The sequence below is a fragment of the Protopterus annectens genome, chromosome 4.part1, assembly GCF_019279795.1.
Source record: "Protopterus annectens isolate FY-2018-M chromosome 4.part1, PAN1.0, whole genome shotgun sequence".
Lineage (NCBI taxonomy): Eukaryota > Metazoa > Chordata > Ceratodontiformes > Protopteridae > Protopterus > Protopterus annectens.
Window position 1 is genome coordinate 402,556,238 of NC_056734.1, and position 21,995 is coordinate 402,578,232.

General features: G+C 41.6%; 1 protein-coding gene across 1 annotated transcript in view; it reads right to left on the bottom strand.

The window, feature by feature from the left end:
* P3H2 (prolyl 3-hydroxylase 2) overlaps positions 1 to 21,995 on the bottom strand; it is a 1,547,814-nt gene that overhangs the window by 172,058 nt on the left and 1,353,761 nt on the right. The window contains exon 11 of the mRNA XM_044070221.1: positions 644 to 794. Within this exon, the coding sequence (XP_043926156.1) occupies positions 644 to 794 (151 nt within the window). The remainder of the gene's footprint in view (positions 1 to 643; positions 795 to 21,995) is intronic.

The window sequence follows — 21,995 nt, forward strand, 5'->3', positions numbered from 1 at the left end:
GAGTATTTCTGATGTCATTTCACTTTCTGCTGTACAGTAAATTCATTAGTATTGGTTCAGAAGATGCCTTGTATGCCAGACACAGGTCACATCTTAGCAGTTTGTAGAATATGGGAACAGGGGTTTGAGTAGGTACATGAAGGACATGCTGTTTAGGCCTTGTATCCTTTTAGTAAGGTATCTCTGTGACCATTCCAGTTGTTGCATGTGTCTGGACAGATGAATGCCAAATGGGACATTATATTCAATGACTGACCTAATGAGGGATGAGTAAAGGAACAATGACATCCCTAGATCTAGACACAATCCCTTTGTTTATAAGCTTTACAATGTAGAAGTACTTCCTTGCAACAATGGACACATGTTGGTTAAAAGTTAGGTCACTATCCACATACTTTCCTAAATCCCAAACAACTGGGTCAACTTTCAGAGGTGAATTGTTAATGTGGTAGTTACATGAGAGAGATGAAATCCCAAAGATTACAGTAATACATTTTTTGGCATTTTGTTTCAGTCCATGATTTTGGCAACAGTTATTTATTTGGGACAAACCTTCCTGCATCACTTGTCATGCAGAGTAGATGTACTGTAACCACATTGAGACCTTACATTAATATATCAATAACATTAATGCAGTTCTTACCAGTGATTGCTGTTCTGCAAACCATATGAGTATACGAGAAATACAATGTGGAATTCAGCCTGAAATATGATTCTACAATCGTCCGAGCCTTTTCACTCACTTCATAAAATAGTTGGGCACTTTTAAGTGAGATTTGACCATTGTAGCCAGACTGAAATGATTTAAAACAGAATAAAAATGTTGTTAGCAAAATGAATTCATAAAACAGAATTACATATACTATGATTTACAATACCAGATGTCAAATGCTGTTTTTGTATTGCACAGCAATCTTTATCTTATCAAGACTTTTTTATGTCATTACATACTTTGGGATCAAGCAAGTAATCTCTTGGCTGCTGCCTGCTATAGTTTTCTGGTTACATTAGTTACATGACATTTGAACTGAGACTAGACCATTATTTGTCTTATTTAAAAAAAAAGTTGAAATAAATGACTATAAAAATGAACAATTATCCATCAGTCTACTCATGCTTTAAATATGGAGTTTGTCTCACACAGAAGTAAAATTGTATATGGAAATGCACATATGTTTGTAGAGTTTATAGGTTTAAATATGGGTTCCCAAACCCAATGAACTTGTACAAACTTGTAAGGTTCTACTATGAAACACTAACTTCCTGAAAGTCCATGTGCTGAAAGGACGAAAAAAAAGACTGAAATTCAAACAGGCAAAAACCTAATTTTTACTTGTTTTTTGCAGGATGCAAGCCCCCCTGCACCCTCTGATGTGGTGGTGGGGGGGGGGGGTAAACTCACCTTACCCTCCGTACGTACATATAACTACTCCATGGTTGCACCAACTGGAAGTACAGAAAAATCTCCTAAAACAAGTGAATCATTGCCTGTGCATACTTAGAAGTTACACCAGCAATGACTTGCTATGGGAAACAGCATTCAGCGTTATGCTGTTCGTCTTCTTTTCTTCATGCTGCTGATACTGAAGAAATGTTACCTCAGGCATGTATTGGGGAGCCTTAAATTAAAATGATAATTTTATTTTAACATATTTCCTTACCTTTGTCATATTCAACTCTTCGTTTAAGATCTCGAAGGAATATATTGTTTAGTCTTCTAGGATCCTTTCAGTTAATTTCAGATGCAATCCTTCAATTACTTTGCAGCCTTTAATGGGACTGCCTTTCTGTGCGTCTGGGTCTCTGAGAAGTAACTTCCAATCTGAATTAAAGTATCCCAGTTGAAATTTCATCCGTGATTCCTGTAATGGCCATTAACTGACCCCTTTAATCTTATTTTGGGCTTGTTATGCACATACCCACCTTGCTGGAATTTCCAGATATTATCACTTATAATGATATACATATATAATTATTTTGAATCCCCTCTTACCTAAACATTTACACTGGCTATAAATACTGCATTTCACTGATCTTGTAGCCCTCAAGGCTGGCTGCATCATTTAACTCTTTCTTTTCACTGATGTGTTGGAGATATTACAGCTAGTACCACACCTTTCCATACAGCACAATGCCATTTATGAAAACATTAATGAAGAGTGGCCTTAGCAGGGACCCATAATGTACCTCATCGATCACGAGTTTCCCAAGACCCAATTAATGGAGTCTTCTCTTGTTAAATTAATTGGCTATCGAATAAACCAGACAACCCAGATCCAAGACCTTTTGAATTAATAGTCTTTTACATGAGACAATATTGTCAGCAATAATAAAAATCAATTTGACTTAGCTGAAAACACCCATATTTATTTCTTGACAGTTTTCAAGAGCATATTGTCAAACAATGTAATCTGAAATACTACTTACAGTACTAAACTCAAAGGATGCCTTCACCTTTCCTTCTGTAATATTTTTATTAATTTCCTGTCACTGACACTGGGATTACTGACCTGTGTTTATCAGTCTACTGTTTTCTCTCTTCTTAGAATGAGAGGCATATCCTCTATTTCACTCTGCCAGAACCTCCTTAGTTTCAAAGTCTTTGCTGACTAAACTGTGATTAGCCCTTCTACACTCTTTAGATGTCTAGTATAAAACCGTATCTTTATGCTACATTGTTATTTAATATAAAATGATTTGTAGCAACAGGCCTTACAGAAAGAGTCAGGAAAGTGAAGAATATGCTTATTGTCAACCAGATGTAACCATGATGAAGTCTACAAGATGTTGCATCTTATCAGATGTCATGAATGTATTCCATTTAAATTTAACATCTGACTGCCATCAGTTTGGGCAGTTAATATTTATGATAGATACATTTTGGACATGTATGAAGATCTTTAATTCACAATTCATTTCAGACATTGCAACCATTTAAAACTATATGGTATATACAGAATAAATCTTTAAAGAAAAGAGATCACATTTATATAGCTAATAATCACCAAATATAATACCATTTTACTTTATTTAGTTCATTTTAGTTTTATTAAGGTCATACTTAGCATCAAGTACTGTGTTCAAACTGCACATTTTAGTTAAATCAACCTTAGAGTTTATAATATGGACATTGTTGAATGCTTATTTTATCAGGAGTCAGCATTGTTAACATTGCTAACTCATGGAACTTGGTTTTCTACTTTGGTTCCTCAGGGAGCACCATCTGCCCAGAAACTTCAGGTCCTCCTTTTGTTCATAAGTGTTTTCAGTGGATTCTCTGGTTTCTACTCACGTTTCAAAGAAATGTTGCTAAGTAATCTGTACTCCTTGGACATACCTATAAACGTGTCAGAGTGTGCACAGGTGTGTGTGTGCATGCATCTGTTTGTTTGTGAATTATGCAATGGACTGGCATCCCATCCAGGACTGATTCTCTACCAGATACCTATTGCTTGCCAGAATAGGCTCCATCCTTGACCCTGAATATGATAAATCTAATATTGGAGAATCAATCAATGAATCAATATTTGGTCAGTTTGGCTAGATGGTTACAGCACTTAGTAGTAGCCATCTGATGTAGTATACTCTTTACTACAGATATATCCATTACAAATGTTGTAATTCTACTGAGGCCTCAAGGCCAAGGAGAGAGCATATCTTGAAGACAGGTTTGAGCATGGGGTCTTGTGAAGGTCAGAAAGACAAGCAGGTTAACAACAATTGCAAATGTTGCTCCTAAGGTCTTGTATGTTAAACTACAGATGGATATTCATAGAGTGGTGATTTTTCCAAGTAAAAGATAATGCATCGATTTTGCAGCATCCATTCGAGAAATAAAATAAGGGCTCTAGACTAGACTTACCTTCTTCCATCAGTTATTCCTTCCATTAAAAAATGTCTGACAGATAACTCATATGTACTACATTTATTTATTGTATTCATCTTTTTTGATTAGGTTAGTCTCGGTAAGCTAGCCTCTTATATGAAAACAGACACCAAATACTAGGTGTGCTTCTGGAGGGTTAGGGATTTTGCACCCCAGAGAAAATACATTTTTCTGCAGTTTTCTGATTTCAACAAATTCTTTTTTGGTTGATTGCTTTCAGCCACATGGTCTTTAATGAAGTGGCCTTTACTGAGATTATCTATATCCATAGGCTGTTCTCAAGTACCTTAGGTACCTGCGTAATTCCATGGGACAATCTGCACCTCTCCTAAATACCCTCAAGAATGTTGCACTAATTTATTATTTATTATTTTATTTATTAACATTTGGTAACCGGGAAAGTCTGACTAAGTCAAGGACCCATTTTCAGCGGAGGCCCGGGGAGAAAAGCTCCAGTACAGTCATTAACAGATAATATAGTGTAATGATATACTACATTAGATACAAACAAAAGATTGTAACATTGTTTTGAGATACACTTAGATAGTTTAGATAATACAATATTCCAATGCATCAGATTACAGGGTATTTATCTTATAAGTATGTATTACACAAAATAATAATGAAATGCAGCATATCTGGTAGTAATTTATGGGGAAATAAATTAAATACTTTATAAGAATAATATTAGAAGAAGATGGATAGGTTTGAGTGAAGTGTAATAGATGGGAGGAGGGGTATAAACGTGATAGCGTGTAGTGTCTTGAGAGCTGAGAGTTGAAGTAGGAAGGTAGGTGGGACGTTTAAGGAAAGGTAGCAATGAAGTGGCAGGGGGGAGGTGGTGAAGGAGTGAGTGTTAAGTTTGGCAAGGACAGATCCAAGAGTTGAAGATGTAATTCTTTAGAGCAAGCTTGAAATCTTTGGGCTGTTCAGTTCTGATAATGTTATTTGGGAGGTTGTGCCTAATGCCTTGTTTATCAGCATTAGAAGCACAAAGAAGTTGTCATGAAAATATTTAAGTAATTTTAGTATTTGTAACTTCTTTTCAGGCTTATCAAGGTGGATGTGAACAATGTTATCCAAAAAGATATATGCAGAATGGAGCTATTCCATTCACTCACCCTGTGATTCCTCAGTGACACCAAGCTTATGCATTTTCTGTATGTCCTCCTTACCTGTTATTGTTATCTTCCTGGTGTTTTATATTTGTAATTCACTTTCCACGCTTTCTTTCTCATTTCAGAAGGGCTTGCCACTTAATAAGAAGTTTACTTTTTCTTGCATGTAGTATTATAAGTACGTTATCCACTACTTTTAAGGTTAACAGTTCTAGTATATGTTTTCTGTTGAGCCTCTCTGCTCTCTCCATACACACCCTGACTATAGCCATTATTGTTTTTAGTCTGATCTACATTTCTGTGAAATGTCCTACCACACTCTTAAAAAGATAATTTTTCTCTTCCCGGTTTTCTTTTGCACCGTGTGTCTGCCATCTAATAGTTCAAACAGAAAACAATTGAGGCCTGAGGTTAATCTCCTTTAGTAAAGATAAGGTAGGGAAGCAGATGGTCTCATTTCTGCAGATGGTCTCATTTCTGCAGATGGTCTCATTTCTTTCCACTTTCTTTTATAGCATTCTGAAGCATAGACTTTAATGTTTTATTAAAACATTCCACTAGCTCACCTGTCTGGGGGTGATATACAGATGTTCGTAGCTGCTTCACCTTAAATTACTTGTTACATTCATACATTACTATAAACATGAGTGGGGTACTTTGGTCAATAAAGATTTCTTGAGGAATTTCTACCTTCAAATAGATTAGTGCTAGTTTTCTAGTTACAATTAATACAAAGGCCAAAAAGATAACAGAAATGCCAGAAAAACTAGCAATAAACAGAAAGACTGCAGGAAAAAACACAGGCTTTGCTGTGAAATACTTTAAACCTATTTTGAAAGAAGCTCATGGGATATATGCAAATAAGCCCTGAAGAACATTACGAGTTCTTCTCTAAGATTTCTCTATCTTCACATCGCCCCTTAAGAACAATAAGCACTCATCTCTAAGGTTTCTATATCTTCAAATGACCCCTTAAAGATGATGAAATGCAGAAAGTTTCTCGCTGAATGGCCTCTGACATTATGACACAGAGATGCAATTTCTACCAAAAAAAAGAACCAGGCACTGCATTAAAAGTAAATATGGCTGAGTCAAGGCCCACTGGAGCCCTAACAAACATGTATGCCCTAGAACAACTCTTACATAAGGATAATAATCCAAAGTCTATTGCATACACATCTCATTTTCAGAAAGTTTACGTTTGCTGCATTATAGAGTTGGGGAATACTTTGAAGAAAGTGTGCTATGCACATGTTTTTCAAAAGACTATTAAAATCATTCAGTAGCTTGCCAAAAAAGAAATAACTGCTTCTAATGAAGTAGTTTAGCTTTTTCAAGTACAGGAATGGTAAAAAGGTACTTTGCAAAGTCATGCGAGAATCTCAAGGAGCGGGCTTTGCAAAGTAGCACTACATGCTGTATAAGGATATTGTGTCTAACATGACACAAATCTAATATTAAGTACATCTTCATATAACTAAGATATGTTTCAATCCTAAAATTAGTCAAATTTAAAATAATAAATAAAAGCAAAACCAAGGAGGCAATAAACACAGCAGGATAAAAACAAATTAAATTTATTGGTATATGAATGCGTATTTTTAAACCATTTATTTGTTTTGGAATCTAAATTGCTTTGTAGCATTCTGAAATGCATTGCCATTTGTTTTATGTTGTCACTAGATGCCTTGTTTGAAAATACCTTTACGTGTTTTCACGAGCATCATTCATTTCCATTCATTGTCTTGAAGTATTTCTTATAGTTTTGTTACATGTTTTACCACCAGAGGGGACTAGTGAGCTTATAATATCATTGCCTTGATTTAGCATTTTTATCCGCGGTGGTGCAGTGGTAGCGTTGTTACCTCACAGCAAGAGGTTCTCCCGTTCGATTTTCGGCTGGAGTGCAAGGAGTGCCTTCTGTGTGGAGTCTGCATGTCCTCCCCACCTTTGGGTGGGCGTTCGAAAGACATGTGTAAATGAGCGTGCCTTCGTTGAAGGTTGAACGTCGAGCTGGCACCTCGGTGTTCATGAAAATCTACTGCCAATCATTTTCGGACCGGAGTTCCACTGTGGCGACCCCTAACCGGGAAAAGCCGACAGAATAACAACAACAACTAAGGCGCAACTTTATGGTTTAATAGTAGCGGCCTTAGGTTAGTTGGTGCCCTAGGTAGAAGGGCTTCATTGTGCCCCCCCACACCACCCAGTGCCCCCATCCTGGTCTACCTACACCAAATAAATACTGAACAAGTGCCCCTATTAGAGCGGTAGCCTAGGCAGCTGGCTAGTTGGCCTATGCCTAAGGCCGGCTATGTGGTTTAGAACACATTGGGTAATGAACTATCTTTGGAACTTACTATGCTCAGTAGCAATTTGTAATGGTTTGTCATCTGTTCTAGGATGTTATTAGATGGTGAGTTTAAAAAACTTTTTAAGAGTGCCTTATCATTTTCACTTGTTATGTTACGTAGCATTTTGTGAAACTTGTTATATGCCTCAAGCCACAGTTAGGATGGTTTATAGATATTTTTTTATGTCTTTATGAGTTAAATTTGAAAACTCCATTAAGGAAAATGAGGAGTTCTTGATTATTTTTGTTATAGGCTTTGAATAGATTTTAGATATATTTTTAGTGTCTGTTTAGCCTAGCAAATTTAGCATTTCACCACCAGATGGCACTTTTGACAGTATAACATCAGGACTTTTGATTTTTGTATCATTTATGAAAACCTTATGCCTTACAACATTTATAGTTATTCATCTGATTTGAAACTTATCATGTGTTGGAGTACTTTGATATGGGATGCCATTTGCCCTATGTTGTTATCAGAAGGTGAGTTTGAAAGTATTTTCATGTTTTATAAACATTATTCACACTCATCACACTTCCTAGTTTTCTTGAGAGATTTGTTATATGTTACAACCACTAGAGGGCATTCTTGACTTTATGATATCAGTGTCTTGACCTCTCATAACCATTAAGGTGTAACTTCAAGGCTCATTATATTTTGAGCTACTAATTCGTTTTGGAATTTAGTATGCTTTATAATTCCTTGACATTTTTTTTTTGCTTGTTTTAGGATGATATCCAGTGGTAAGTCTGATAACTAGTTCATGTGTTTTTCATGAGCATTAGTATTTTATTTATCATGCATTTTAGTGCTATGTGAAGACATAAAAAAGTTTTACACTGTCATTTCACGGTGTGCTTGCAAACATTTGTTTCTATGAGCATAATCTGAGAAATCTCAACAGGAAATATGAAGACCTACCCCCGGATTCACGAATCCTCCATGTAAGACTTAATAAGTCTTACTCGGAGGCTGCAGTTGAACGGTATGACGTCAGCGTGCCATGAATATGCATGAGGGCACGCTGACTCAACCGTAAGTCTTACATGGACCGTGTAAGAAAGCAGGGGGTGTGTCCAACTGCCGAGCAGTCTAAATGTCCACGCCCCTGCAAGTGTTGAAAATAAAAGCAAATAAACAAGAGTGAGTCCGCTCAAATGTCCCTGCTCCCAACACCTCACTGTCTGATATTGTAAACCCTCATCACAGTTCTAAAACGCATAACATTAATTTTTTTTAAATTCCCAAAATAGCTGCCCGTATTTGCGCGTGTGCGCACGGGTGTGCCCATTGCTTAGATACAGTTAGCAATTCTGACATGGAAGAGCATAAGAAAGAATGTTTATACAAATCACACCAAATAGCAATAGCATAATGGTAGAGCGTTCACACAAAGAAGAGGCATTCACGGTTCGAGGTCCACCACTCCCTTTCGTATTTATTTTTTAAATCAGTATATGGAATAATACCTGACATATATGTTTAAACATAACTAAAAAGCAGTGAAATGGCCAATGTATCAGTGAACAAAATAAATATTTTAAAGGATCCCAATATAAAATTGCCTGCAGTTAAGCAGCGCTTCACTCAGCGCAATAGAGTTTCCCATAGTTCAATAACGCTTCACCCAGCTCAATAGAGTTGCCCATAGTTTAACAGCGTTTTACCCAGCGCAATGTGTGTGCGCGGACATGCTCACCGCGCCAACCAGGGCACCGAGGAGCAACGTAGAGCAAAGTTGCTTAAATGCAGCCACACCCCTAGCCTGTCTGGACAGTATGAAAATAAAATGAATGACAAAGTTTGAACCTAGGACTCTGTACATCAGAAGCAAAGTACAGAACCACTAAGCCATGACAACATAGAGGAAACAGCCACTGTTAACTTTCATATACTTACGAATGGTAGTTTAACCATTACTAAGCAGGTCTGCAGTCAGCTGAGAATTTTACAAAATGGCCAATCACAAAAAAGTGCGGGAAATGCGGCATATTTAAGCCCCACAGGCGGGAATACACTCCATAACTGATTGTAGCTCACATCTGCAGTTAGAATATCTGGTGTCGGAGAGGGAACACGCTTCCGAGCGCAACGTTGGGGCATCAAGGAGTCGAAATACATAGTTTGGTTCCTTGTCCACTGTCATGAGTCAAGACTCCTGCAGGGCCAGTTCCAAGGGATGGAGTACAAGCAGAGGCTTGGAACCAGTTAGCTCGTGACCTCACCATTGCCACAGGCGTTCCTCGGACTGGTGAGCAGGTCCGTCACCACCATGCAGATCTGAAGAGACTAAAGCAGGACCACCTGAACCAATGGATACAGGAGGCCCGTGGGATGCGGGATGCCCCACAACTAAGTTGCCATGGAATGCAGTATGTAAGAATTGATAATGGAATATGTATAATGGATAGGTATGTCTCAATATCCCTTCATTTACTTTACAGCTGCAGGTGACCGTGCTGCGAATCAGCAAGCCTATGCTGATAGGCTGCTACGGCTGCACCACCAGGCAGGTTAGTGATTATTCTGCATGTATTGTTATATAAAATATGGGAGAGAGCATGAAAGAAAGTGTTGTAGTCCAATAATACAGCCATAAAATTGGCTGAATAAGTCCTCTGCATGTACTGTCAGATAAAAACGTCAGAGAGGCAGAAAAAGAGTGTAGTAATCCATTAAGAAAGGTAACATATGTCTGGAATAATATCTCTGAAAGCACTGTCATATAAAATAAGTGAGTGAGCCTGAAAAAAGAGTGTTCTAACCCATTAATAAAGGTATACTATGTCTTGAACATGTCTGCCATATACACCGTTAAAACAAATAAAGGAGTGAGCCTGTGGAAAAGTGTGCAATGTCATTAATAAAGGTCTAAAACCTGGAGTGTGTCTGTGTCACAGAGTTTGAAATGTTGTTGTACCCTTGCATTATACAAACAGTACTGTTTGAAAAGTTGCTGGCAACTCAGAGTTATGCAGTCCCATATAAAGTGGGTGATGGAAGTGCTAGTAGCTGTGAAACATACATACAGTCCACAACAGTCAGTTACTGGCTGGCATGAATAAGTAAATCTGGCACACGTGTAGCATGTTATTTTTCCCCAGAAATGTGAGTGTGTGTCAAGAAATGCAGGGTTCTGTACAAATCGAAGTGAAAATGTCATGTGAAAAAATCCCAGATATGTAAATAAAGAAATATAAATGCAATCAAGAAATATGTAGCAGTAACATCTGCATCCTGGACAGTTAGTATGTCAGATATAGGTCAGGTATATATTGAACTAGCCAAACCCATTACACAACCTAATGTGTGGTGGCAAGTGTAATAATACATGTAGGGGGTATACACTTGCAGTTACTAGGAATGTAGTGTAGATGAAAAGGTAATTATAAGATGTTAACTGAGGTTTTTTCTACACCCTACTGTATGTGCATAAACCATGCAATTCCACACCTCAATGGGTATGTGTAATCTTACATATTTGTTAGGACATATGTCCTATTGTTCTATAAATATTTGCATCCACGTTGATGCATGTTCCCTGTTTAAACACCACAATCATGGTGGCCTGTTGCTACCAAACATCCCTGCATACTGTTGGAATATCCACTGTGGTTGAATATATGCATGTGTTATGCTTGCTGTTCAACTGTTGTAACCTTGGTGTGCTGGGTTAATGGGAATATTATTGCATGCTGTTACAACTAATCTGGAATGCTGTTTTGCTTATGTTGTAATTAAACACACCTAATCACAGAACGTACGGTAAGGCTGGTCCCAGCGGACCCACCTGTCCCTCCTCAGCTGACGAGTGCACCTGCCACCAACAGGTCCAGTGCCTAGCCCAGGCTCCCCTCCTCCATTGGTCCTGTGCCACCTTCAGGTGGAAGCACTGTAGGGGATGGGGCTTGTCCCCCCTGTGCAAGCATGGGCAGAGAAGGGCCACCTGTCACCCTTTGAAGGGTCCAGGTTGTGGTGCGTAGGGAGATCCAGCGTTCAGTCGCTGATCCCCTATGCCAGCTCGAGGCAAGAGTGGTGCGTCTCACAGGTGAGCCTGCCCATCCTACGCAGCCCCCAGAACAGCCACCCTTGGGGCTGTGAAGGTTCAGTGGTGACTGCCCATGGGTGGGGATCTCAGTTCCACTGTTACCATCTGTGAGCTCATGGCCTTGCAATTTCCAAACATCCGACCCCGTCAATTGTGTTTACCCACCCCATGTGTCATACACCACCCCTGTATACATCTTGTCTGTTTACCTTCCTAACCTACCTCCCCGGACATACCTACTTCCTCTACCTCACTTTCCACTCTCACCTGAAAAAAAAAAAAAGGCAGTCTGTACCCACAAAAAAATTACGCCCCATACATAGCTGCCCATTTCACACACATGTCCTCTGGACATGTAAACTGATAATTATAATTGGCAGTACAACATACCTTGTTGTCCTCACCCCTCTCCCAGGGGTGGAAAGTTTCAAATTTCACTCCAAATTCATTGCATATGCACAGCTGTTGCTGTTAAAGAAATGGGCAGCTATGGACCTTCCCTACACCCGTCCTGCACATCCCAAGCTGTTTTCCCTACTGTCTGTCCCTCTTTGTGCCCCCTTTTTCACCACTTTCCTACCTCCCCATTTTCTTTTCTTTAAAAGAAATTAGCATGGGGGTTAGCGGGAGTAAGCACTTTTAAGCAGTAGTAAGCGGGATTAAGTGAGTGTGCGCATGTGTACGCTCAGCTAAGTGTCGCTAAGCGTCACGCAAACCCGCACAAACCCACTTACAACTGCTTAAAAGGGTCTTAGTCACTCTATGGAAGGGCCCTTGTTCGGCTGAGCAGCAAAAGGAAAAACTTCTGCCAGTCTCGAACCTCAGACCATTGACACAATAGATTGCATGAATTACCACTAAGCCACAGCAGATATACAAATAACCTGGTTCTGAAATAAATATATCATGCATTACAATGAGGGAATGTAAATGGAAATTAGGAATGGTATAACACAAATCCTGTTCTGTGGGAATTTACCAGCAGTTGTTGTGGAATTGCATGACATGACTGTGAAAGGAGAACCTGCCATCCTAGCAGGGAATAATGTTACAGTATCACCTTACAAACACCACACAGTATCAGACCAGGATAAATACTGGCCACAGGAATACAGTGCAATAACCACATTTGTATGTCAGTTAATTGTGTGAGAAAAAAGTACATACTCCCATGTATCCTGTGTTAACATTTGGAGGGGTGAGTACATGTCTACACTGAGATGTGTGTACTGGAAGCAGCAACATTCAGGTTTGAGTACAACATGCATATAACTGGCTACAACCCTAGCATCAGATAAGAGACATATACCAACCTTCAGACTGACACAACGGTGTCCAGAGCAAAGAAGCATGGGCCCCACCTTGGAAATCTGAAAGGGCTATGCCTACCTAACCTAGCATTTTATAGCAGTGGGCTGCAATCACAGTGAGTAATGCAATCGCCAAACAGCAGGCTGCATGCAATTACTGAATGGTGGGCAGCAATTGTTGCAGAGGCTGTCACATGCACAAGTGCAGATACCTAGAAAAGCAGGCTGTACCTGCAGTCCACACATGCAATTATATAATTGCGGGTGCTGTGAGATAGAGAGTGAGAGAGAGAGAGACATGGACACAGACACAGACTGAGACAGAGACAGAACAGAGTGAGAAACGGAGACAGAAAGCTAAATAGAGGGCGAAAACCCAAAACAAACCACCAATAAAAAAAAAAAACTACAAAACCGTAACACACAGAGCAGAGAAATACAAAGGTAAGGTATGTAACTCAAATGTATGTGTTGGCATGTTGTAGATGTTCCTGAAGAGTACTCTACACACTGCAAATCATCCATGTGTGGCAGCAGTATGTATCTATCTGTATCTGCACATGTGCATAGGGCAAGGGACATACTGCAACTGTTAGCGAAGGGTGGACAGATATCTGTCAGTGAAGGTTGATACGTGCATATATCTATGTAGGTCGTAGTGTGTGGCTTAGAAAACAGCATGCAGTGCGCAGGAGTGGCCTTAGGTCAACTGGTGCTCTAGGCAAAAGGGCTCCATGGTGCCCCCTACCACACTTCCTGGTGCCCCCATCCTTGTCTTACTACACCACATAAATAGTGGAAAAGCACCCCTGCTACAGCGGTGCCAAAGGCGGCCGCCCAGTTGGCCTATGCCTGAGGCCAGCTATGGTAGTGTTGATATATGTCATGTGGTAGTTAAATGCTGTGGGACAGATTTGTCAGATCTGCTGTGTTACAGCCAGTGAGGCTTGCTAATGCTACAAGGGCTGAGGACACCCACATGCATTCTGCACAACATTTTGCAATTTAATCAAATACCTCTACATCCCACAACTGTCGCATAAGTGATATCCCCACCATGAAAGGTGGACTGTACATGTGCCTATATATAGATCCATGTGTACAGCAATGGATGTGTACATGTATGTGTATAGATATGCATATATATATATATATATATATATATATATATATATATATATATATATATATATATATATATATATATATATATATATATATATATAGATATATAGATATATACATATAGAGTGAGAGAGAGACAGAGAGACATTGGGTCATATGTACTGCAACAGGTGTGTGGTGACCAAGGCATGGACTGTAGACAAGTGTTGATACTGCAGTGCCATTCCACCTTCCCAAAACAGTGTACCCATTAACTACCACATAGGTAGAGATCTACCTAACAGTGAAGGTGTGATAAGGGAACATGGGACACAGGTGGACAGTAGCCTCCTCTTTGATGAAAACAGTGCCACACTACACCTGTAATCTGTCTGTGTGGTATGTGTCATGACAACAGGTGTGTCATCTATGGAAGTATAGGGTAGAGTTCCCCTCTACTCATCACAATGCCCTGTGTGGTATGTACTTCACATGACAACTACACCAGGTGAACAGGCCACAGACAGACCTCCCAGAGGGTAATACTGGCCACAAACAGATGCCCTATGCAGACTGACTCACAAAATCACAACTACACTGTATTGCATACTGGCCACACAGGGATGACCTCTGCTGGACATACAGAGGTATGTCACACCCTTAGCTGGGTGACAGCCACCACGGTAACATATCACAATCCCTCCAGGATACACCCTCTAGGGCCCTAAACCTTGTCAGCTCACTAAACAGCACATGCTGGAGGGATAGGTTCCCATCTCAGAGATATGCAATACACTGGAATAGACCACATAGTAATAGCAAACAAAGCTCCTCCTTAGCAGCTGTTATAAATACCCCTGATGATTGTGTGGGAGATTGGTAATACACTCCAGGAAACACCTCTGTGGTTCAGGTTGGCAGGGGCAAGTGAAATCAAAGTACATGTGTGTCAAAGGCCAGGGTAGCATATGGCTAGGCTGCCATAGGCCATAGGGCCAATAGCATATTACCTACCTATGACACTATGGACTCACACATGTACTTAATGCAATAGCTGCTATGTGAGGTTGAATAAGTGTAACGCTGAATGTGTGCAAGGTCTGTAAAGGTTTGATAGCTTAGTGTGATGTTGTATCTGACATGGTAGTGCCTATCCTAGCTGTGAGGACAGCATCTGATGTGTAATGTACTTTTAGGCAGACATAGTAGTATGGCATATGAAGTGACGTAGTTCTCCGTTGACGAATGTGGTGTCTCATTGTAGGCTAAAGCAATACATGTATGCTTAGTGAGTGGTACTGCTGGTGAATCCATCACCAATATGAACTGTAGTACTACCTGAAGCTGTAGACCTAAACAGCACAGTATGGTGTGTGTTCACATTGCTTGGAAACACTGTCATGTGTGTTTCCTGTAGTCAGCACAGTGGATAGAATGCAGGCATAAGGGTGTGTAAGTAGCGGCACACAGTACTGTATGGTACACAGGTAATGCTCATCTGTGTTGGCATACAGTGGTGCATTGTATGTTTGCCTGATGTGTGTGTGATTATGCCTGTACAATGGCTGCAATCATATGTGTGTTACAGGGTAAACGTGTGTATCCAGCAACATATATAGTCTGTTACAGCAGTATGCCACCTTTAGTAACAACTGGACACGTCTGTTAAGCAGGGCTATGGCATCAATGACTAGGGTGGTTGATTGGTACTACTGTACCTGTACTTTACATCCATTGCAATGGATGACATCTCTGTTTGTGCATTGGTGTGATATACACCCCTGTCTTGAGGTTGTGCAATGTGTCACAAACAGTGTGTCGGGTACTGTTGTATAGTGGTGTGATATATAGAGTCTGCCAGGCAGTGTTAGTTAGTTGTGGCCTGAGAACCAATAAGTGGTACTGAACGTGTGTAACCTCTGGCAGACAATAGGATGATATATATGTCAGTAAAGTGATATATGTGGGTAAAGGTGTAAAGTGTGCCACAGGACATTCTCACACATATTGTTCATATCTTTTTCAGCCAGATGGCCCACCAATGAAACCCAGCGTACACAGCGGATGAGGAAGAGGTGATACTCGACTGCCTATTGCCGTGGTACACAATGCTCTTCTCCAGAAGCAGCCAGCACCAGCAGGAGTGGACTGCACTGTGGCAGGAACTTGTTTGTTGGGTAAATGACATAGGCATGCATAACTGGACATATGAGCAGGTACGCCATCACTGCAGTGATTTAATTAGACAAGTTCATCAGCGTGCGTCTGATATCCAAAGACAGCAGCTTGCCACAGGTGGTGGGGTGGCCATTCATCCCCCCCTCACCAGAGCGGAGGAGCTGCTCCTAAGCATGGTGGCTCCTGGACAACAGCTACATCAACCTCTGACATGTGTTGTAATGGAGGCCGGAGCCACCCAGCACATCCACCTGGAGCAAGCAGGTAACATGCCCTATCTGTAGACTACAGTTAACTGTATTATTAGATTATGTGTACGTGAGATGTGCACTGTGTGTTTAGCAGTTCCGCTGCCTAGTGTTGTGCAATACGGATAGTTTGAATACTATCCCTACACCTGTGACTGTTGACTGTTGTTGTACTGCAGTTTAGCATGCCCACTGTAGCAATGCCACAGTTGTGGCCACTGACGAACCCTCTCATATTCTCGTAGGTCCCTCTGGTGTGACGGCAGGGCAGCTGATCCATGCTGGTGAGTGCGTTATACCTGCAATGTTGGTAATGAAATATGCATGTCATAGGTGAGGTGTAGGCCATGTACACGTAACACACCTACGCATAATGCATGCCGTGCATGTTTGCTGTGAGACATTGCACAGCTCAGTAATGTCAGTAGCTGCCTCAATGACATGCAATACACAGAGCATGATGCACAGTTGTGGCAACCCCGTACTGCACATTGGATAGGCATAGTTGCAACACCTGTACACAACATAACACATTTATCACATGCAGTACACAAAGTCATGCTACATATGGCATAACCACACACCCGCTGTAAGGTCAAACTTCAGTATCCCACATGTCATCCACACACACATAATGTACCTCAGGGGTAGAGGCCTATCATGGGGCTGTGCAACACTCTTCAACACATAACACAGTCATGTTAGGCAATGCTCCCTACTGGGCACCTCATACACCCATGTACAAAGTGGCTGTATAATAGTGAACGTATCCACAGCACTGCAGTTCAGGTACAGCATGCTAGGCAGTGGTCTGTCACACAGTAGTAGCCATGAGTGACCACAAGATGCATGATGATGATGATGATGGCACATGGTACTACACCCCATCCAGTTACAGTGACCACAGTACTACACATAGCAGCCTTTTCTGTGCACCTCATTGTTCTCTGTGTGCAAACATATGCACCTATACACACCATGCATAGCATGTTGTGTGTGTGCTTACATATGCTAGTATACACATTTTGCACAACAGTCGCCATCTGTACAAAGAGTCACATATATGTCCTGGAATGCTATTGGGTTTATAGGTCACATGACACACATTGGGTATGTGTGGTGTTTAATGTTGCAGTCATGTAGCATGCCATGTCATGGCTGGCACTGACATATCTGCACTATGTCCCACACTCACCATAACCACTGTACAATGTCCATGTCGTGCATTGGGATTCCTTCACATCTACATGCACCACTCATCCCATGTCTGTACATTGCATGCATTTGCTACAACTGTGCCCACTATTATGGTTTATGGACACAGACACTGTCATCAAACATGGCAATCTATGTGTCACACAGATAACACATGCAGCCATGGTATGGATACCATTGAGTGATGGTGCACATGACATTGCAGAGCAGATAATACTTGCACAGCAATGTTATGTCCATGTACACATTGTGTTCTAGGGTGTAGCCAATCACTGAACAACTACACACATGCATCAAAGCCATGTATAATGTCATTAGATAGGGCTGTCTACACTTGCACTGCATGGTGTTGAGCAACATATGGTCTGCATGCTGACACGTGTGTGGTGACTGTTTGCCTTGTGATACTGTCACCCGCCATCACCCACTATTGTATATGTGATGGATTGCTGGTGTGTGTGTGTATGTGCTGTGGTGAGCTGTGTATGTCTGTGCATGTGTGCATGTGTGCATGTGTTCATGTGTGCATGTGTTCATGTGTGCATGTGTGCCTGTGCGCATGTGCGCATGTGTGCATGTGCGCATGTGTGCATGTGTTCATGTGTTCATGTGTGCATGTGTGCATGTGTGCATGTGTGCATGTGTGCATGTGTGCATGTGTGCATGTGTGCTAACATCATGTACAGATTGTAAACTGTGTTTCCTGTCTTCCTTCCACAGGTGCTGAGTTAGGGGTGGCTGAATGCAGCAAGGAACCTGATGTCACCGCCACTAATAGTGGAGATGATGAGACATGTATTGTGGCACAGGAAGGTCTGACAGGGTCTGTCATTGGTCCACCAATCAACAATACACAGCGGTCAACCCCATCTATGCACACACTCATACTGCCAATACATCCCTCGTCACCAATGGCTGTAGCTGAGGGACAGCATACAGTTGGCATTGACCAGGAGAGTGTGGTACCTATGGCACATGCATCCCCTCACAGCAGCCATAGCTGGATTACCAGAATGGTGCCAAATAGGCGGATGTCCAGGGGTTCTCAGGGGAGCACCACTGGTCATATTGCCCCTGGCAGACGTGCCCCCGGAGGTATTACAACCTCCAGTATGTTCCGGGCTATAATGCAGGCACAGGCACATATGGAACGGTACACCCAACAGAGACTAAGGGCGCAGAGGGCCCATTACACTGCTATCAATGACAGCATCCGTGACCTTGCCGGTGCCATCCAGAATTACACCGAGGTCATTGATAGCCGTTGGAGGAAGACATTAGATGTCCTCCACAATGTGTTATCCATGAGCCAGGACCATGCGGGATGGATACACACACACACACACACACACACACACACACACACACACACACACACACACACATACAGACATGCCGATTGGATGGGTCAATGTCGGGCTCCGGCAAACCTACAACACACCCTGTGCATATGATGACACCTGTACCACCTCCTGTCAACTGTCACATTGATGCAGGAATAGTCTAACATGGTTCTGATGCACAGGGTGACATTATAGCAATGTAGCAATAGTAGCAAGTTGCCAACAGGAAAGTGTACTGATATCCTTGTAGGTATATCTGAGCAGGCATTATGCATCACAGCTCTGATAGTCATTGTAGCATTGTTTACACCAGTGTTAGGTCTAAGTATGTATTGTCCACCCATGTGCCACTTGGCTGAAGTGTACAGTGTTTCCAGCATGTGTTAGTGAGTGGACAGTACATGTGTGATGTGTGCATTACAAATTAGTGGGTGTACATCTATGAACATGGTGTGTGCACACTGTCTGCATGTACGTGCATAGTGGACACGTGGGATGTGCAACATACCCTGTTCTACACATTGTTAACATCTCATGGTATCTTTTGATGGCCAGTATGCATTCTACTACAGATATGTACCAACATGGGTACACATGTGTGTATGACATGGGTTGGCACTATGCTGTGGGTGATACAGTTGATATCTGTCAATGATCTGCAGTCTGGTAGTATACACCACCTCAACAGCATGACTATAACCAATCATTAGATGATGTCCTGACAAATGACTCACAGTTGTAGGGAACTCAGTAACAGTTGGATCCTTCCAGTACTATACTATAACAGTAACCAATGGTATTGACCGCCACACATTCCTGGGACCACACCTGTGTGGCATATAGCCCTCTTAGGTACATGCAAACACACTAGGAATATGTCCATCCACATCTGGAAATGTATGCATTGGCCTACACTGCATTCCCCGGATGGGATGCATATCCTACACAAGAGTATCATACAGACAGATACCTGTTGTCCAATACATGCTGTATAGCAGTACGCCGTCTATGGCATAGTCATCCACATTTACTATACATACTATCCCGACAGTACCACATAGGTGGTAGCCCTGAACATGTATGTTGGGTACCAATGTGTACAGACAGACATGTGTTATGTCATCTGTCCCTTGGTATCCACATATCCATAGGTATTGTGGGGTCCCTCTGTGTTTCACATAACAGATTAGGGGCCTGCATGCATATCCACAGGGCTGGTGCACACCTATAATGACTGTCCATTATTGCCAGTCGTTGTTGTGTATGAACATGTCTGACATATACTCCGGCAATTATCCTCACTCATAGTACTCTATAGTACATGTCATGGGTGTGTGTGTGGCAGGGATGTCCTTGGCCACGGATCACTACATTGGCCGGGCTTGACACATACATACATATGTGACCTATGATCTGGGAAGCAGCGGTGCAATCTGTCGAAGGTTACAAATGTATTCATGTAGTATGCAGGCTTCACACCTATGTACTGATTGAGGTCACTTGTACACAAATTTATTTGAGACGTAGATACCCGATGTGTGCAATGCACATACTGTTTGAAATATATGCCATACCATAGTAAAAGCAAAACCCACACTGCATTGACCACCTGTGGCACACACGCACACTCAGCATTTGCAGGACTCAAACCCCTCCCTAACTATGTTATGATACTAGAAAGATACGCATTAACACGGCATGCTATATGCAATACTGGGTGATTTCTGTTCTCCTTGAATATTTGTACGATGCTGACATCATCAGACTTTCCAAAGAGGGATGTACCTCTTTTAATGTGTTTTCCCAGTCTCCAAAACGGCTACTCCTCTCAAAGGAAATTACACACGCACACGGCATTTGCAGGACTCAACCCCCTACTTGACTATGTTAGGATATTAGAGAAATATGCATTAACATGGCGCGCTATATGCATTACTGGGTGGTTTCTGTTCTCCTTGCATATTTGTAGGATGCTGACATCATCAAACTTTCCAAAGTGGGATGTACCTCTTTTAATGTGTTTTCCCAGTCTCCAAAAAGTCTACTCCTTTCAAAGGAAATCACACACATACACACACCCCCCCCCCACACACACACTTGATGTTTGCAGGACTCAACCCCCTACCTGACTATGTTATGATACTAGAGAGATATGCATTAACATGGCACATTATATGCATTACTGGGTGGTTTCTGTTCTCCTTGAATATTTGTAGGATGCTGACATCATCAGACTTTCCAAAGGAGGATGTACCTCTTTTAATGTGTTTTCCCAGTCTACAAAAAGGCTACTCCTCTCAAAGGAAATCACACACATACACCCCCCCCACACACACACACAGCATTTGCAGGACTCAAACCCCTACCTGACTGTTACTAAAGAGATACGCATTACCATGGCGCACTGTATGCTTTACTGGGTGGTTTCTGTTCTCCTGGTATATTTGTAGGATGATGACATCCTCAGACTGGACATGGTAATGTGTGTACACATTTTTAAGCAATCCCAGGAATGATCCATGTAGGTCAGCAGGTATCAACAGCTTGTACAGGACCCCGTGAGTCTCACCTTGTGTGATCTATCTGTGGACACATTGCCATCCCTTCATATGTCAACACATATCTATGCACAGATTGTTGGTTTTGTGGATACGACATGTGTCTGTGATGTTGATGAAGAGCTGTTCAAAGTCTATGTGGGACATGTGTAGCTCTGTTCCACAATGTATGTCCTGGGTGGCTGCCTTGCAGATAGTGTAGCATGCTTGGGAACCATGATCTGCACATGAACATACCACAGTTGGTAGGGTTGTGTGTTTGTCGGTTTCCAATAGCTCTGTTTATGACTTCTGCCATGATGCACTCCATGGCCTTGCAGATCAGACTTTAGAGGCTTACTGGACTATACTTCCCATGGTGTGTTGTGCACCCACACATGTGGGTAGTGCCATATGTTGCTGTAACACATTCGACGGTTCCAGGTCCTGTGGAGTGGATGAGGCTCAACAGACTGTTCAGATGCAGGGTCTGTTTGTTCTGTAGTGCATGCATGACACATACTGGGAAACAATGTAATCCAATTGCTGCCATGCTTTTGGCTTTGGGGGGAGATGTTCAGCCATCCTACACGTGATATCTCCTGGTATGATGTCAGGGACTAATGTCAGTAGGGGGTGGGTATGTATAAATGA